The sequence below is a fragment of the Cornus florida genome, unplaced genomic scaffold (genome assembly GCF_030987335.1).
Source record: "Cornus florida cultivar Cherokee Brave unplaced genomic scaffold, ASM3098733v1 CherokeeBrave_3.0.0_Hap2_Chr07, whole genome shotgun sequence".
In the NCBI taxonomy this organism is placed as follows: Eukaryota; Viridiplantae; Streptophyta; class Magnoliopsida; order Cornales; family Cornaceae; genus Cornus; species Cornus florida.
In genome coordinates, this window is record NW_026775577.1 from 25700697 (window position 1) to 25719870 (window position 19174).

The 19174-nt window shown below is 33.8% G+C and overlaps 2 protein-coding genes across 2 annotated transcripts; both read right to left on the reverse strand.

Moving 5' to 3' along the window:
* Window positions 1-4292: 4292 nt before the first annotated feature.
* Window positions 4293-6635, reverse strand: LOC132266846 (patatin-like protein 2). Its single transcript, XM_059767847.1, has 7 exons — window positions 6291-6635; window positions 6018-6199; window positions 5833-5910; window positions 5561-5753; window positions 5303-5464; window positions 4841-5143; window positions 4293-4612 (listed from the first exon to the last, which is right to left on the reverse strand). The coding sequence occupies exons 1-7, from the start codon at window positions 6402-6404 to the stop codon at window positions 4391-4393; spliced, it is 1254 nt and encodes a 417-aa protein (XP_059623830.1). The 5' UTR covers window positions 6405-6635; the 3' UTR covers window positions 4293-4390.
* A 3957-nt stretch (window positions 6636-10592) lies between these two features.
* Window positions 10593-17688, reverse strand: LOC132316464 (uncharacterized). Its single transcript, XM_059814938.1, has 3 exons — window positions 16971-17688; window positions 11078-11206; window positions 10593-10714 (listed from the first exon to the last, which is right to left on the reverse strand). Exons 1-3 carry the CDS (start codon window positions 17686-17688, stop codon window positions 10593-10595), a joined length of 969 nt encoding a protein of 322 aa, XP_059670921.1.
* Between the last annotated feature and the right edge of the window lie 1486 nt (window positions 17689-19174).

A 19174-nucleotide genomic window follows, 5' to 3' on the forward strand; every position in this document is an offset into this window, starting at 1 on the left:
CTAAATACTAAAAATGTTAAAGAATTGAAATTTAAAGTACTGTAATTTTAAGTGTAATTAAAAATAAATATTTTTTTTGAATTTTTAGCAATATTTCCATCAATTAAAATTTTACTCAATAGTTGTTCAAGAGTACAGCAAAAAATCCAGCCTTTGAAGAAAAACAAGAAATAAAAAAGGAAAAATTCCAGCATACATTGACTGCGCCCCTACTAGACACTGCCTTGAACAAGCATACTCGTCTCGAAAGGGGAAGAAGATATTGTTGAACAGCTAGTGAATACCCCTCTTCATTTTGTAACATCATTGGGGCAAGCAGGTGCTCACAACCTTGACAGTGAGACTCCTTTCTTCTTGGCAGCTCTCCACAGAGGAATAATGGCGAATATATGGCTTACTGCAAGTTGTGTCTGCAAAAACTCAATACCAAGTGAAGAAGAATTTGGTCGATCTAATTTCACTAATGGATATTAATCAAGATAGTATATATGTTCTCTTTTTTTTTTTCAAATGACACGTTAATTCAGATAGTATAATCTCTCCTTTCAACATATATATACATATATATATATATATATATATATATATAATTTTTTAAATGCTTACATTATTATTTGCAACAAGAGCGCCACCAATGATGTTGAAGTTTCGGGTTTTTCCCTTGGCATCTTTTGTTTGGAAGTAGTGAGGTGGGAGAAATGTTGGAACAGCTGAGGCATATGTCTGATAATCTAGCATTCTTTAAGGCATTAACATTTGCCTATATAGCAAATGATAATTTTTTTAATATTAGACTAAATTAAACATAAGGTCATAATTAATAAAATTAAAGTATGGCCACTCACGCCAATTTATATATATATAGTACCTCATTGGTAGAAAATATGGTAGGCTGAAGAAGCTCGATGTCAAATGCTGGAATTACAATGTTTGTTAGGGCTTGATCCAGAGTGGTCTCACCAAGCATTGTTTGCACTATGGAGTGCAGGTAGTTGTCGTTGAACTTTGGCTTCATCAAATCGCGAAAAAGATTTGTTATGGAACTGAACAAGCCCATAGAATTCAAAATCCAATCAGGCTCATATAACAATCTTGAGAGTTACCCAAAAATTTTTAAGAACAATTATAAACTGTTAGAATTATATACAATCTGGTTTACTCTGGTGATATAGATTTGTAATTTTGATTTAGAAATAGTTGGAATTAGTTCCTAGACAAAAAAAATAGGGAATTATAATGTGTGAGAATTCACAAATAATTAATAGATGTAAAGACAGAATGAGTAACGAAGTCTTTTTTTTTTTTTTTTTGGTTCCAAAGGTTAAGTAAATTAATTTCAGTTAAATATCAATATGCAAAGTCTAACTAAAATAAAATACTAAAATATCAATAAGCAAGGTCCCCAACTAAAATAAAATAAGAATACCAATGAGCAAAGTTCAAAGTGATTTTATTAATTAATATAAAATAAATTTTAAAACATTTTCTATAAAACATTAACACAAATTATCTATTAATAAAAAAGAGTTTTTAAAAGAATTTCTATAAAACTCTAACACAAATTACCTACTAATAATTATTATTAATTTTTAATTTTCTTAATTAATATTTTTTATATATAATAAATAATAATACAAATTTTTTCTCCTATATACATATATTTTTTTAATTTACAATTATACACATATTTTCCCTGAGCCACGTATCTTTTGCTAGTATATGTAAAATATTTACAGAGTGACCATATTATAGAGGCCCAAACAGCTTGCTAGAGCAAGAACAAATTTTAGTTGGACCTGACTAAAGTGGCCCAATAAAACAAACAACAATTGAGAAACAAGCCCAAGTGTTTGACCAACGACCCAACCATCAAGGCATGGTCTCTGACTAAATGAAGCTTGGATTCAGGCTTATGAAGCACGGACACGGATACGGGATACGGGTACGGCACGATACGGATACGGCGACACGACAAATTTCAATAAAATAGGACACGGACACGGAGGGGATACGGCTATAAAATTATATATATATATATATATATATATAATTATATATTCAAAATATAAATTACTAGAATCTTGTACAGATAAATAAAACAACAACAAAGAATAGAATCAATTTCAATAATTTCATCTCTGTTATAAGAAAAATATAGAGAAGACAAAACAGAAAATAAATGAAAAATAAAGTTGATCCAAATTCCAAACGAAGATGTGTAGAAGAGACATAGCTATAATGAACTAAATATGTATATGAATAAACATATATACTTTCAGTCTTTCATAAAGTTTTGTTCATGTAACTTACATATATATATATATCTTGTTCATGAGGAGAGATAATTGAAGAAGATGAGAGACTGAGAGGAGTGAGAGAAAATAAATTTTGTCTCACAGAAGTGTCGGACTATGTGTCCGAGCCTCGGACACACGTGTCCAATAAAAAATAATATTTGGACACTTTACAGAAGTGTCGGACACGTGTCCGAGCCTCGAACACGGGTGTCGGTGTCCAAAAAATATCCGACACTGGTACGGGGGTCCCTAGGAGGAGTGTCCGTGCTTCATAGATTCAAGCTAAGGTGATCGATCCATGAACCACTAATGTGATTCAATGATAGAATGGAACGTCACATTTCGAATTTTAAATGTGAGAGGTGAAAATCTTTTTGGGTCACAGAGGAAAGAATAATCACCCAAAAATAAAAAATATATTTTAAAATTTAATATTTAGTTATTTACTAAATAATTTGCTAAACCTATTAAAATTATGTCAAACATAATGATGGTATATTAATAAAAATATATATATAAATTATCCTTCCATTACATCTATCATTTTTACTATTTATTTTATTTAATCAAATAAAAAGCAAAAAAACACATTTCCTTCCCTCCAAATATTTCTCATCCATCCCTACTTGACCTTACTCTTCCATCCATTTTTTCATCGGTCCAAACAGTACTGTGATTCATAGATTGCTCCTCCCAACAAGATTAGGTCTATATGAAAAAAATCTTGAAGAATATACGAAATGGATAAGAATATTTTTTTGGTATTCTTAAAAAGATTCTATTGTATTTGCAGGAACGAAGACCTGAAAAGTATAAGTCGTCTCACAAGAATTAAAATTGTTTTCGCACCTAAAGGCCAAACATGCCAGTGGTCGAATTGAATACTATTAAAAGACAAAAATTCTACTACTTGTCATTTGTGTTCCGGGACTTGTACCTGTAGAATTTCTAGCTATTGTACTAAGTCTGTAAATTTCCGCATTCTAAGTATGATTTTTACATAATATAAAAAAAATGAGGCAAGTACAGAAAATACTTTTAAAGTATATTTTATGTAACATTTTTACTTCCTATTTGAAAAAATGTGTAAAAAATACTCATAATCTTTCACATTCAAAAATACCTATCTACATAAATTAGTGTTGTAATATCAATTTTACCTTTTTACTCTTCTGAAAATGCCGAATGGGTATATATACTACTAACTTCATAATATAGGGGTATTATGTGCATATTACTTTATATATAAAATATATATATATATATATATATATATATATATATTTTTTTTTTGTAAAACTTTTTTCTCTATGTATATCTTTAAACATTTTTTAAAAAAACTTTGAGAATTTGTAGAACAAGAATTTGAATTTTCTGAGATTCCAGTTCACTCTTTCCTACTATTATTATTATTATTTTTTTTCGTACCAACACTGTTAAACAAAAAAAAAAAAAAAAAAAATCTCAATATCAGTGTGCACTAGTTTTCGGTGTTTGGAAAAAAATTTGTTTTCTTTAGTTTGCACTTTCTATTTTTATTTTCTAAATTGCCCTTATTTTTATATTTTATTTTCCATTGCTGGTGTCCTTTAATACTGTCATTTTCTATATATTTTATAAAATTGTTCAGTAAGGTAATTTAGTTAATTTATGCTTTAAATTTATCAGAGGGGCCTATTTGCACCAGATTGAAACTATAGGGGTGTTTTTTGCACGAGAGGGACATTCTCCAATAGTATCATTTTCAGTCATTTTACAAAATTATTTATTTTTATATATTTTATAAAATGGTTCAGTAAGGGTAATTTAGTTAATTTAGGGTTTAAATTTGTCAGAGGGATCTATTTGCACCAAATTGAAACTTAAAGGGTGTTTTTTGCACGTTTGAGGTGTGATGTGCTTTTTAAACGTACTTTAGGGATGTTTTCTACACTCACCCTTAAATAAATACGTGAGTTTAAATAATCTGTATAACTGTAAACAAATTAATGAATAAGAATTTATTATTCTCTATTGTTATTGAAAAAAAATGGAACAATTAATTTAGAGGAATTTCTCAAAACCTCTTTGACATACATCTCCCCAATTGATATTTAAGTGGTACGAAGCTTTCTTTCATCTGCAAGCTGCTTAGCAAAGCGCCCAAGAGCTTCTTCATTAGTACCCTCTCCCTCAACTGTCTCAAACTGTCCAGTTTCCATATTTACCCTTGAAACTGGCTTCTTTAACAACTTCTCTGCAATTTTCACAAGCCCTTCCAGATTCTCCTTTGTTGCAATATCGACTGAGGCTAAGTCACCGGTCAACGTATCATCCTGTCCATCCATATTATAAGAAATTATTAGCATATGATAGTCATAAAATACGAGGCAGTCTTGACTCAATCGTAGAGTTGTTCTATTGTGATTTGAAAGTTACAAGTTTCAAATAGAAAACTGGCCACCTCTTTCTATGTGGAGGTAAGACTGTTAAATCTTACCTCCTCACATCCCGCCATAACGGGAGCATACTGTCTAGCCCTTTATGTAATTCTTGATATATACCTGAATGCGAAGGTAGTTCTTCTCAGCATACAAGGCTTGAAAGAGAGTTGAGACATGGATATCAACCATATCCGAGCTCGCGTCGGCGTACACGTCAAGCAATGGTTTTGCACCATTGTAATACACCCAATTGAGCGATCCCCACTGGGAGGCTGTGGCTGCGTTGTACTCCTCTTCTCGCTTGGCTGCACCAGTGCCCAGTGAAAGGACTAGCATCCTTTTGCTTTCCGCCGGCTCCATCTCAATGAACTCACAGTTGCCCATTATAATTTCTTTTGTAATGTGGCTTATGGCCATTAGAGTCTGCAAATTCACTCAGCAAAGGTTATTTCCAAGCTTTCATATGGTACCCACTAACCAACATAGTTTTAACTTGTTATGTATATATATATTCAATGTAAATTTAGAAAGACCATAAAAATTAATTATAGTTTGATCCAAATCTCCAAATTAGCTACTCACAGGATTATTTGCAGCAACTCCACCATCAATGAGATCAAAAGTGCGCGTCTTTCCATCAGCATCCTTGGTCTCAAAGTAGTGTGCTGGGAGATAGGTAGGGGCTGCAGAGGTGCTGAGGCAGATATCTGATAGCAGAGCATTCTTGGAAACATTCATTTTTCCCTATACATTGTATAAAATTTGTTCATACAATTAATGTCACTTCACATTTGTAGCTAGAAATTCAAATGACCAAATTAATATCCACAAGTTTCATACATCACTGGTAGAGAAGATAACTGGCTGGAGGTACTTGATATCAAAAGCCGGTATGACCACATTTGTTAGTGTCTGCTTTATAGTAAGGTCACCTAGTAGCTCCTTTGTTAATGACCTTAGGTACTTCCCATCATATTTTGGCCCTGAGAACGCACCAATGAAACGTGTCACCGTGTCCATGCAGCACCTTCGACTGATCAGAGAAACACCCATCAATGAATATTCATCCAACATATATATATATAGTACACACACATTGACATGTTAATGACCTTAGGTACTTCCCATCATATTTTGGCCATGAGACCGCGCCAATCAAACGTGTCACCGTGTCCCTGAAGCTCCATCGACTGATCAGAGAAACACCCATCAATGAATATTCATCCAACATATATATATATAGTACACACACATTGACATAAGTATATAATTTAAGCTTATATACTAATTTACCCACCTGGTCTGAGGGAAGATCTTGGGGGTGTGTTGTAAGTAGAAATTGTTGATGTCCTTTGCAGCATACATAGGGCGGTTGTTCTTGTTGGGAGCTGCAAGCATGGTAGTGACAAGCCCACCAGTGCTAGTCCCAGCAATTACGTCGAAATAATCTGCAATTCTCGCACCAGGTCCATCAAGTTCCTGACAATCAAATTATACAAGAACAAAAATAAGTATTAACACAATGACAAAACTGAAAAGTGTAAACAATACATGTTTGATGAAGTACTACCTGAAGCTTTGATTCAAGATTAGCGAGGAGGGTACCGGGAATGATGCCTCTAATGCCACCTCCATCGATGCTCAGCACCGTCACCATCTTTCTTTTGGTCAATCCAAAAGCCATTTGAGGTTGTAGAAAGTGAAGTGTTGTTAGGAAACAGATTGCAATGAAGAGAGTTGTTCTTTCTATATTATATATGAGGATTGTATTGATGGCTATGGGATTGACGTTGACGAAGACTTACCTTATCAAAAAAAAAAAAAAGAAGGGCATTGACGAAGACTTGATGATGAGAATTGACATTGACGAAGACTTACCTTATCAAAAAAAACAAAAGAAGAAGGGCATTGACGAAGGCTTGATGATGACCAACTCATGATGGTTGGTTTATTAGAAGGCTTGAACAGCCATCACATCATCCAGCGGACCTACATGCATATGGGAAATTGCCTCCCTGGATATTTTTTTTAAACTAATATGCCTTGCTATTCTTTTTTAATTTTATACCTATAAAATATTATTATTACCTCTAAAATTATTAAAAGATTTCATTTTTACCCACCCACCTAATGTTCTAGGAACGTCCCTGCATCATCCATTCCATTGACATCATGTTTGAAATTTCGTGTTTGCACAGTCAGCGCAGGCGTCTTTTGATCATACAACTTCTTCTTTTCTTTCATTTTAGCCGCCTAACCAAAAGGGAAGAGTATTAACCATCATGTCAATGTAAATACAAGAAAAATACTATAAAATTTTGTCCGTTCAATAATCTAATTTAATATTGTGATATTTATGTCATTTTCATTCTATCAGTATCATCTGAGTGGGTCGCAACTGTCAAAGTTGCGACTGCACTTAACATCTCACGTTAGTTCACAAAACCCGAATTCGAACACTCTGGAACACGTGATTTGGCTGCTTTCAAATAAAACAGGGTTTTTTTTATTAAAAAGTGAAGGAGGGCAAAGTGGATAATTGAATCTGGTAGTTTTAGTGGAAAGGGAGAAGTATTACCCACTTGACCAACTTATTTTAAAATAGGTTAAATGCACAAAATTCTCCTGAATTATCAGTCAATTGCACACCTGAATTAATAAATGCCCTCTTGAACTACTAAAAAGTTGCATTTAAGGACATCAGGCAAGACTTTGGCACTGAAAAACCAAAATTACAAAATTACCCTCTAATTGAACGGCACCCTTTTATAGAATACTGTTCATCTTCTCCAAATAATCAAACGTACAGACACATATATATTTTATATATACAGATACAGACACATATATATCTATATATACACACACAGACATATATTTATTAAAAATTATTTCTTTGAATTCGAATCAAAACCCCAAATAATCGATGAGGCCAAAGTCGAAAATTTTAGACTTCAAATCGAATTCAGAGTTGAGATTCAACGATCGGGAAGTCGTATGACACAAATGCTGCCGTGGAAGGCGGCCAGGAAAGATAGAAAGACATAAAAGCTCGGAGACTTTCGAGAAACTGCATCGTTTTATCTAATACCCAACTTAGTTGTTGATGAGGGCTTGTAATCTCTTATGCCCATTTCTACGCGCTGGCGTTGTCATGTTAAATCAGTTTTCTGGGCAACATAGTTGAGCCGACTCCACTACACCGACAACTCCAGGCAACAACACCAGCGCAATCACCAGCACACTCACAGTTAAACTATCGCTAGAAAAGTATGCATAAATTCCAGCCTCGGAGGTCCAGGCTACATCCAATTTCTTCACTGCCACCAAGGGGAACGACAACCTCATCTCGCCACCGACGCCGACAAGTCTCTGGTCTAGACTTTAGACATAATGCGTCCGCCTTTTCTGGTCTCTTCTCTGCCAAAGCTCACATCGCGAACTCCGCAAATCCATGACCGATGGCGACTCATGTAGTCAATCCGATGCACCAATTAAGATCAAATCAATCCAAAACAGACCAAAGAAACAAAATCGGAGACAAATCCAAGAACAGAGCTACCATCATGAACAATTCTGTGAAGAAATTAATCATAAAAACATGGCGCGTGAGCGCACGTTGGGGAGAGTTGGGTATTGATTGGTCGGCTTTTTCTTACCGTGTTATCATGTGTGAGCATAGCTGGTGAAGACTATTCGGCGGTGAGATTGCGTGCGAATCCGGCGAGAAGATATTGTGAAGGTGATGATAGGTGGTTGTGTTGTGGCGGCAACTACGGGGGTTGAGCTCGGGGGAGGAGACGGAACTTGCACAGCGGTTCAGGACGACAGCGAATCAGCTTTAAAATTGGCGATCAGGCAAATCGGTGATACCACCGCAAATCATAAATCCATAGTCCGACATTCACCATGGATGACGGCTAGTTAGGAGGTGGTGAAATTGAGAGAGAATGTGGGTGAACTGGCGACATCGCTGAAAGAGAGAGGAGGGGGAAAGGAAAGTGGGTTAGGGTTTTTTTTTAAAGAAAATTAGCATTAGCGGCGATGAGGACGCCGACCACCTCTAGCACCAGCGGTGATGAGGACCACGACCATCTCTTTCTCAAATCCATCCCTCACTGCACCGACGCCTGTGATTTTTTTAGGGCTTTAATTTGGAATTTTTTTATTTTTATTTATTTTTATTTTATACATTTAATAGTATAAGGGTAGATTTGTCATTTTCAAAATATATTGTTGGCATGTATTCATCACGGGCCAACCTAATTGGCCGGAGAAATCAAAGGAATTTATGTGTAATATTTGCAAAAAAATTGATAGTTCAAAGGGTTGATTGTACAAAAAATAGTTCCGGGCGGGGGGAGAGTAAAGTTCCGCCCGGGGGGGTGGGGGTGTTGCATTTTACCCTTTAAAATACTAGTTTTCTGCAGCAATGCAATGACTGCCCCACACCTATCTAACTTACTGAATTTTATTTTTTATTTAGTTTTTACGAAAAATCAAACCATCCATTAGCCACTATGAACTCATTAACCACTATGTGCAAACTCCCGATGCATGAAATTGATTGAAAATCATGTGTATTATTTAGGAGCAAGTGTAGAAAACACTCTTAAAATATGCTTACAGTGCATATTACACTCCTCGTATGCAAAAAATACCTTTAAAATTTTAATTTGGTGCAAATAGGTCCATTTGATAAATTTAAACCTTAAGTTGACTAAATTACCCTTACTAAACTATTTTTTAAAAATATATAAAAATAAATAATTTTATAAAATGACAAAAAATGACACTATTAGAGGACGCCAGCGATAGATAAGTAAAGATAAAAATATGAAATAAAAATAAAAGTATAAAAGAAAAGTAAAAATAAAAATAGAAAATAAAAAACAAAAATAAAGTGCAAACTAAAGAAAATAAAATTTTTCCAAATTCCGAAAACCAGTGCATACTGATATTGGGAATTTTTTTATTTTTTATTTTTATTTTTTGGTTTAAAAATTAATAGAAAAGAGTAAAGTAGAATCTTAAAAAATTCAAATCCTAGTTCTACAAATTCTTAAAGTTTTTTTAAAAAAATGTTTAAAGATATATATAGAGAAAAATGTTTGAAAATATATATATAAGGTAATGTACACATAATATCCCTATACTATGAGATTAGTAGCAAATATACCCCCTTAGGTATTTTTGGAAGAGTAAAATGAGAAAATGGGTATTACGACACTAATTTATGTCAGATTGAGTATTTTTTACATAATGTGAAAAGATTATGAATATTTTTTGCACACTTTTTTAAATAAGGAATAAAAGTACTACATGAATATACTTTAGAAATATTTTTTTGCTTTTGTCCCTATTATTTATGTAATTATGTCCGGAACTCAACTTCGGTGAGATTGAGAACTAGCACTTAAGGAGAGTACGCCTTGCTACTCCAACCTGGCAAAAGAGTTTATTGATTCAAAGATTATCATCTCAAAGAATTAATTGAGAATTTGATACTTTTGAATAAAACAATCCCATATCAGTTGTGCTACGAAGATATCGTAATATGTGTTTGATTTCATTCCAATGTCTGTGGTTGGTGCAGAATTGTACCGTGCTAATAAATTAACTAGAAAAATTATATCAGGTCTTGTGTAATTTGCAAGATACAAAAGAGCACCAATTGCACTGAGATAGGACACTTCAGGACCAAGAAATTCTTTATCATCCTCTCGAGGACGAAAATGATCTTTCTTGATATCAAGTGATCAGACAATCATTGGAGAGCTCAATGGATAGGTTTTATCCATATGAAAGTGTTTCATAATCTTTGCTATATATGTTGCTTGATGATGAGAATACCACTCGAAAAATGTTCAATCTACAGCCCAAGGCATAATTTTGTCTTTCTGAGATCTTTCATTTCGAATTCTTTCTTTAAATAAGTGGTCGACTTTTCGATCTTGTCCAATGTTCCCACAAAATTCAGATCATCAACATATACTGCAACAATAACAAAAACAGATTCTGATTTGTTAATAAAAATGCATGGACAAATATGATTGTTCACATACCCTTCTTTGAGCAAGTAATCGCTAAGGCGATTATACCACATTCGTCCAGTTTGCTTCAATCCATACAAGGATTGTTGTAATTTTATCGAGTACATATTACGTGGTTTTGTTTCACGCATTTTAAATCATTCTAGAATTTTCATATAAATATCACTATCTAGTGATCCATATAAATATGTTGTAACCACGTCCATTAGATGCATATGCAATCTTTCTGTGACTGCTAAATGTATTATGAATCTAAAAGTAGGTGCATCAATCACCGGGGAGTATGTTTCCTCATAATCAATACCAGGTCTCTGTGAGAAACCTTGAGCCACTAGTCGAGCTTTGTATCTCACAATTTCATTTTTCTCATTACGTTTTCGTACAAATACCCATTTGTACCCAACAGGATTAACACCTTCAGGTGTCTGGACTACTGTTCCAAATACTTCACGTTTAACTAATGAATTTAGCTCTGCTTGTATTGCATTTTTTCATTTCGGTCAATCATTTCTTCGTCGACATTCTTCGACGTTTTGAGGTTCCGGATCCTCATTATTAATATCAAAAGTAACGAGATATGAGAATATGTTGTCGACAACAATTTCATTTTTATTCCATCTCGTTTCATAATTTTATGAGATCTCATCATTTTCAGGTACCTTTGCCTCATCAAGAGTATGTGCCTCATCAGGGGCCATATCATTATGTGATACCCCTAGGATCTGAGACATGGGTTGATCAGGCCCAGGCCCAAACCCGAGGGACATCAAACAATTAAAGTATTTTAAAACGAACACAGATGAAAAAAAAAAAATGAAATAAGAATAACTATTAAAAGCTGAACAGAATACTAATATAAAATCCTCAATAGCTTGATAAAACTTAATAAAATCCAACTTCCAAAACTTCCATGAATTACAACTCGGGAATCCATCTAGTGGACCCTTAAATAAAAATCTCAACTAAAACGTAAACAACTGACATAAAACCAAATACTAAAATATGGAAGGACATCCTATGTCGTCAGTGGAATGATTGATAATCCCTGCACAACACGATCAAGCCTAAGACTGGAACTGTCCAATACCTGAAAAATAAGAGTGGGTCAGGCCCACGAACAAGTTCTAATCTAACTGCAATCCATACAGTGACCCGATACGCAAATACACCTAAATACCTCACAATATCTATCTAGTCCATACATAAATATATCCACACTAGAGGACCTTCATTGGACTATAATGGGGTCTCAACCTGAGTAGAAGGCAACATGCAAAAACGCACCCAAAGGTGGGCATGAATACCTAGACCTAACAAGGTACACCTCAACCATCATATCCAGCTATGCATCCCAATGCATATACGCTCCCTAACCAACGACTCTGAGACTCATGCCCATATCGTGGTGCCATAACATATATATAAAGTCCGTCTAACCCAAGGTATGCCATTTTATTGTTTATTGAATTGACATAAGAATTTTAATCCAGTTTAGTCATTCAACTTAATCAGTCGATCTGACTTAAACACAACCAACATTTAATCCAGGTAGTCATTCAACTTAATCAGTCAATCCGACTACACACAAACACAATTAATCCAGATAGTCTTTCAACTTAATCAATCGATCTGACTAAACAAGGTTTAGGATTCAATATTTTACAATCCATCCCTTTCATCCGATAGGTTAGGTATTAGCATTTTGAGCTAAACCGTCGCTAGTATGCCACCGTCCCATACTGGTGCATACAATCCTCCATAACCATATAATTGACAAAATATATTAATTCAATAATTAAAATTCCACATATATATAATCAAAAACCAATATCCAAGTAATTGCAGGAAAACATTTAAAGTTTCAGCAATTAAATTCAAGCATTAAACCATATAGTTGCAGATTGTGATTTCATAACTCAACAATTAACATCCAGGTATGCATAGATCAAATCTAATATAGCATTGACTCTATCACGCATTTAAAATCCATTCTATAATCATATTATAGTCCAATAAATTGTTAAAATTATTTTAAGCAATTTAGTTCCTTCCATTCGGTAACAGCGTACTAAGTTGTATACTTGTACCCTGTTTTATTCCTTTTAACACAGGGCCATACACTGATCCATAAGTCTAATTTGTTAACTAAAATACTTCTTCGTACATCTAAAACTTAATTTAGAATCATGCTTTAGCACCCTAAATTGTCAAATTAAAACCAGACAATTTATTACCTTCCGGCCGTCAACCGCATAGAAAGTTCACTAATTTTCTACTGTTTGTCCCATAGACTTAGAGGTCAATTTTAATCAATTTAAGGTCTTAATGAAACCCAAAATAAACTATCTAATCCCTCTGTAAATTCCCAGAGGTTTCAAAACAATTCCAATGCTCCAACAGTAGCAATACTTCGTAACAAAAATATATCAGAATGCCTAATATTGAAGAAAGCCTGCTCCATAACTTTGGGAGCAGGCTCAATTGCTCAGGAGCTGGCTCTATAATGGGTGGGAGCCGGCTCCCACTTCTATGGAGCCGACTCTCACTCATTCTGAGAGCTTCCGGCCTTCTTCTGCTCCGTTTCAGCCCGTTTCTAACTTCTGCTTCAACTCCGACCAGTTGCAACCTTTGTGTTGGGTCTTTAACTTAATTTAGGAGCCTTATTTAAGCCTAGAATCATTCCCATAGCTTGTCCAAAATAAATCAAAATCAATTACAGAAATTCAAACAAAGCCATTTAAACTAGCATTGTTGAAGAATAACACTGAACTAATTTGCAGTACCAGTTTTATTCCAACCCCTCGGTTCCTCTTCAATACTGTACCTAAGGTATTAGAACATCCCATTAACATCCCCACGATTTATTTACAGTGATGAAAAGCAAGTACAGTAATCTAAATCACAACAGAACGTATCATGTTTAAAGGAATAAAAACTGGAAGCAGACATGCACGAATTTTAAATAGATTTGATTTTAAAACAAACAAATCGTCAATAACATATATTAATCACGTAGCTTCCAATTATTAATTGATTGAACCCTAGAGACTATCTAGGTGCACAGAACACAAGCCAAAGGGAAGGAGAAAGAGAAGAACTTGCCTGTTTAGCCCTTGCTTGTTCCGGCAACACAACCCTCTATCCAACCTTCTTCTGGTTCTAGGTAGTCCACCACCACTACACCTCCTTGGTCCTCCCAATTCTTCCCTTGACAAACCTTACAATTCTCTGTCCTTACAAAATCCCTCTCTGTTTTCACTTTGTAATTTTGAGACGTGACAGAGCTTTTGGTAATTTTAAAACCCTAGGCTAAGACACAACAGAGTATTTATAGGCTTACCATTAAAACCCTAATCCGTGTATAATTATAGACAGAGCCCTAATGTAGTCGGCCCATAACAACACCTACGTTTTAAAATAGTGTCGGCTACATACGTGAATTCCATTATACAATTAAAACTATATCCTAATTTAATAACTAAAATCTTTAACTTAACTTCCTTAAATAAATAAAAGCCAAATAAAAATACAACTAAATAATTAAAGACAGAAAATACATATCATAAAAAAAATAATTTACCAAATAAATCAACTAAAATAACAAAATCCAATTAGGTCAAATAAATCAAACAAAATAAGCAATTAAACAATTAATTTAATAAAAATGCACACAAATAATTTAAATTAACAGCAATCAATCAATTAATCAAATAAAAGCACAATTTAAACAATTAATTAAATTAAAATACTATTTAAACAATACATTAAATACCAGGAATATCCTTTTAAATCTAGGGGTATTACACATTACCTGTTGCTTTTGCCTCATCAACATTTATTATTTCATAATTTTTAGGTACCTGAGACTCTTCAAGAGCTTCTACCTTATCAAAGGTTATTATCTAAGATTGATCAATAATATCTGTTGCTCCTTTATGGCCTCTTTAGGAATGACCGCTTTTCTTTGTGATTTCCTCTTACGAGGAACAATATATTTTGCACCAATTGGTCTACCACGCTTCAAGCGTGTTTTAGATGCATTTGCTGCATTACTGACAGACGGTCCCTCAGGGACAATAATTCGTGCTAGCACATTTGCAGCTGGTATATGTGATTTTGTTACTTTCTTTGTATTAGTAAATACATTAGGTAATTGATTTGCAACATTTTGCAAGTGAATGATCCCCTGAACTTCTCGTTCACATTGATTTATGTGAGGATCAAAATGAGACAATTCCAGGGCATTCCAAGTAAGATCACGTTACTGCTGTGCCTTTTCTCCCCCTAATGGTGGGAAAACAATCTCATCAAAATGACAGTTAGCAAATCGTGCTTTAAAGACATCACTTGTCAGAGGTTCAAGATATCTAATAATAGATGGAGAATCAAAACCAATATAAATTCCAAGTCTACGTTGAAAAACCATTTTAGTGCGCTGGGGTGGTGCAATTAGAACATATACAGCACAACCAAAAACTCGTATGTGGGAGATATTTGATTGTTGACCAAAAACAAGTTGCAATGGTGAGTACTTATGATAAGCAGTTGGTCATATACGAACTAATGATGCAGCATGTAATATGGCATGACCCCAGGCAGAAACAGGTAATTTTGTTCGCATAAGCAAAGGACGACCAATCAACTGAAATCTTTTAATAAAAGATTCAGTCATACCATTTTGAGTATGAGTGTGTGCAACAGGATGTTCAACATTAATTCTAATTGACATGCAAAAATCATCAAAAGTTTGAGAAGAAAATTCAGCGGCATTATCAAGACGGATTGTCTTGATTAGGTAATCAGGAAAGTGTGCCCGTAATTTGATGATTTGAGCAAGAAATTTAGCAAATGCAACAGTACAAGTAGAAAATAGACAAACATGTGACCATCGTGTTGAGGTATCAATTAGTACCATAAAATAGCGAAATGGTCCACAGGGTGGATGAATCGGCCCACATATATCTCCGTGAATTCGTTGTAAAAATGGGGGAGACTCAACAATGACTTTTGAAGGGGATGGTCTGATAATCAACTTACCTTTTGAGCAGGCGGTGCATAAATGATTATTTGGTAAGATGATTTTTTGATCCTTTAGTGGGTGTCCATGCGAATTTTCAATAATTCGATGCATCATTGTACTCCCCGGGTGACCAAGTCGATTATGCCAAAGCATAAAAAGTTTTGGGTCACAAGATTTTTTATGGATCACAGCATTTGACTCAATTGTCCTAATGGTTGTATAGTATAACCCAAAAGAAAAAAATAAGGAGTTTTTCTAATATCAGCTTTTTGCCTAAGGTAATGGAAGTAATGTAGAGATATTCACATTTCTTTCATTTACAGTCTCAATATGATACCCATTACGACGTAAATCTTTAAAACTCAACAGATTTCTCCAAGATCTTGTAGAATATAAGGCATCATTGATTTGTAATCTTGTTCCATGTGGTAAAATGAGGTTGGCTCGTCCGGAGCCTTCAATCAAGTTGGTGGGACTTAATATTGTACTAACACTAGTGTCTGTCAGAGTTAGGTGAGAAAAATATTTTTGATCTCAAAGGATTGTATGTGTTGTTCCACTATCTGCAAGACATATATGTTCTCCATTTACTTTGGAACTAGTCAGATCCATTCCTATTTATGCAAATTTCTTTATCAAAAAAGAAACTTTTATAACAAAAGAAACTTTAATACAAACTAGAAAATAAAAACTTTAACACAAAGAAAATACAAACATAGTACACAGAATATGAAAAGAAAATAAGATTAATTGGTGTGGACATTTCCATCACCAATCAGGAAGTCTATCTTTTCATCACCGTCCTCAAAGAAATCTGATACATCTAGATTTTTGATGTTAACTGGTTCATTATGATCAATGAAATTTATTTCCAAATTTGTGATGTCAACTGGCTCATCATGATTAAGGAAATTCATTTCCTTTTATTTCCCTTTTTCTTTCATTGAGGCTTGGTAAAGGTCAGCCAGATGCTTAGGTGTATGACAAATGCTTTGCCAATGCCCCGTCATTCCACATCGGTAACAAGTATTATCATGAGCCTTGGAAGGTTGAGCCACATCCTTCCATTTTACCTATTTCATTTCATTATAATATCTCCTTTTAGGATATGGTGTGGATCTATGATTGCGAAAATGTGAGGATTGATATCCTTCACGGTAATAAGAATGATTTCTACCACAAGCATAGTCATTATTGTGGTAGTTATTTTTACTACGACCATATTCATTATTGTGGCCATTTCTACCACCACGACCACGTCCATGTCCGCGTCCACGACTACGGGATGAGGCAACATATGTTTCAAAGATCGGTGTCGATCTAGTTGGACGGGACTGGTGGTTTCTTAACAAAAGCTCATTATTTTGCTCTGCCACAAGCAAACATGATATCAGCTCTGAATATTTTTTAAATCTACGCTCACGATATTGTTGTTGCAAGAGTACATTCGAGGCGTGAAATATGGTGAATGTTTTTTCCAGCAAAAGTTCATCAGTAATAGTATCACCACATAATTTCAAGGTAGAACTGATTTTGAATAGGGCAGAGTTATATTCAGCCACAGTTTTAAAATCTTGCAATCTCAGTAGCTGCCAATAAGCCCTGGCCTTTGGGAGGATAACTGTTTTTTGATGATCATATCTTTCTTTCAAATTGTTCCACAAACAAAGTGGATCTCTTTCAGTGAGGTATTCAGTTTTCAGTTCCTCACTAATATGGCGTCGGAGAAAAATCATGGCCTTTGCTTTATCTTGTAATGATGCATCATTGTCTTCTTTAATTGTGTCTCCAAGACCCATGGCATCTAAATGGATCCGAGTATTCAGAATCCAAGATAAATAATTTTTGCCAGAAATATCCAGGGCCACGAATTCTAGCTTTGTCAAATTTGACATTTTCAGAATTACTAAATGTGACAACAATATAAAAATATAATTTAGCATAGTATATAAATAAATAAAATGGCTTTAAATGAAATAATAACATAATATGATTTATTTAAATAACAAATGTGGTAAAGCCAGTCATAGTGAATAAATTATTAAACAATAAAGGTGGTAAAACCGGCCCTAAATTATTAAATAATAAATGTGGTAAAACCGACCATAGTGTAAGCACATATATCATTTCAGTGAACCAATTTATTTTATGAACAATAATCTCTAATTAAAATTTTCTTACCCTTTGGAGTTAGAAATACTATTTTCTTCGATAAAGCAAACTAATCCAACAATTTATCAAAACTAATATCACAAAATAGATATATAGTTGGGATAGAAAGAGGGAGAGAAAACTTCTTCTTCAAATCTCAGATGGATAGAGCGTCATGCCGATAACGTGTAATAAATATATGTGTGTGTATATATATATATATATAATACAATACTTATTTAGAGAAATAAAAGGAAAACTTTTAGAGAGACAGAGAGATAGAACGAAAAGAGACAGAGAAAGATAATGAAAATCTTGTATTTTATATATCCAACAATCAGTACACATACATGGCCTTATATAGACTTACATTGAAGCTTCCCTGGTACGGCACAGATGCAATCTTCCATTGTAAGCTTTAAACCTTGATGTCATGGATGACATGATTCATTGTGGACCCCATTCAATTATATATACGTAACACTGTTAGAATTATATACAATCTGGTTTACTCTGGTGATATAGATTTGTAATTTTGATTTAGAAATAGGTGGAATTAGTTCCTAGAAAAAAAAATAGGGAAGTATAATGTGTGAGAATTCACAAATAATTAATAGATGTAAAGACAGAATGAGTAAGGAAGTCTTTTTTTTTTTTTTGGGTTCCAAAGGTTAAGTAAATTAATTTTAGTTGAATATCAATATGCAAAGTCTAACTAAAATAAAATACTAAAATATCAATAAGCAAGGTCCCCAACCAAAATAAAATAAGAATACCAATGAGCAAAGTTCAAAGTGATTTTATTAATTAATATAAAATAAATTTTAAAACATCTTCTATAAAACATTAACACAAATTATCTATTAACATAAAAAGAGTTTTTAAAAGAATTTTTATAAAACTCTAACACAAATTACCTACTAATAATTATTATTAATTTTTAATTTTCTTAATTAATATTATTTATATATAATAAATAATAATGCAAATTTTTTCTCCTATATACATATATTTTTTTAATTTACAATTATACACATATTTTCCCTGAGCCACGTATGTTTTGCTAGTATATGTAAAATATTTACAGAGTGACCATATTTTAGAGGCCCAAACAGCTTGCTAGAGCAAGAACAAATTTTAGTTGGACCTGACTAAAGTGGCCCAATAAAACAAACAGCAATTGAGAAACAAGCCCAAGTGTTTGACCAACGACCCAACCATCAAGGCATG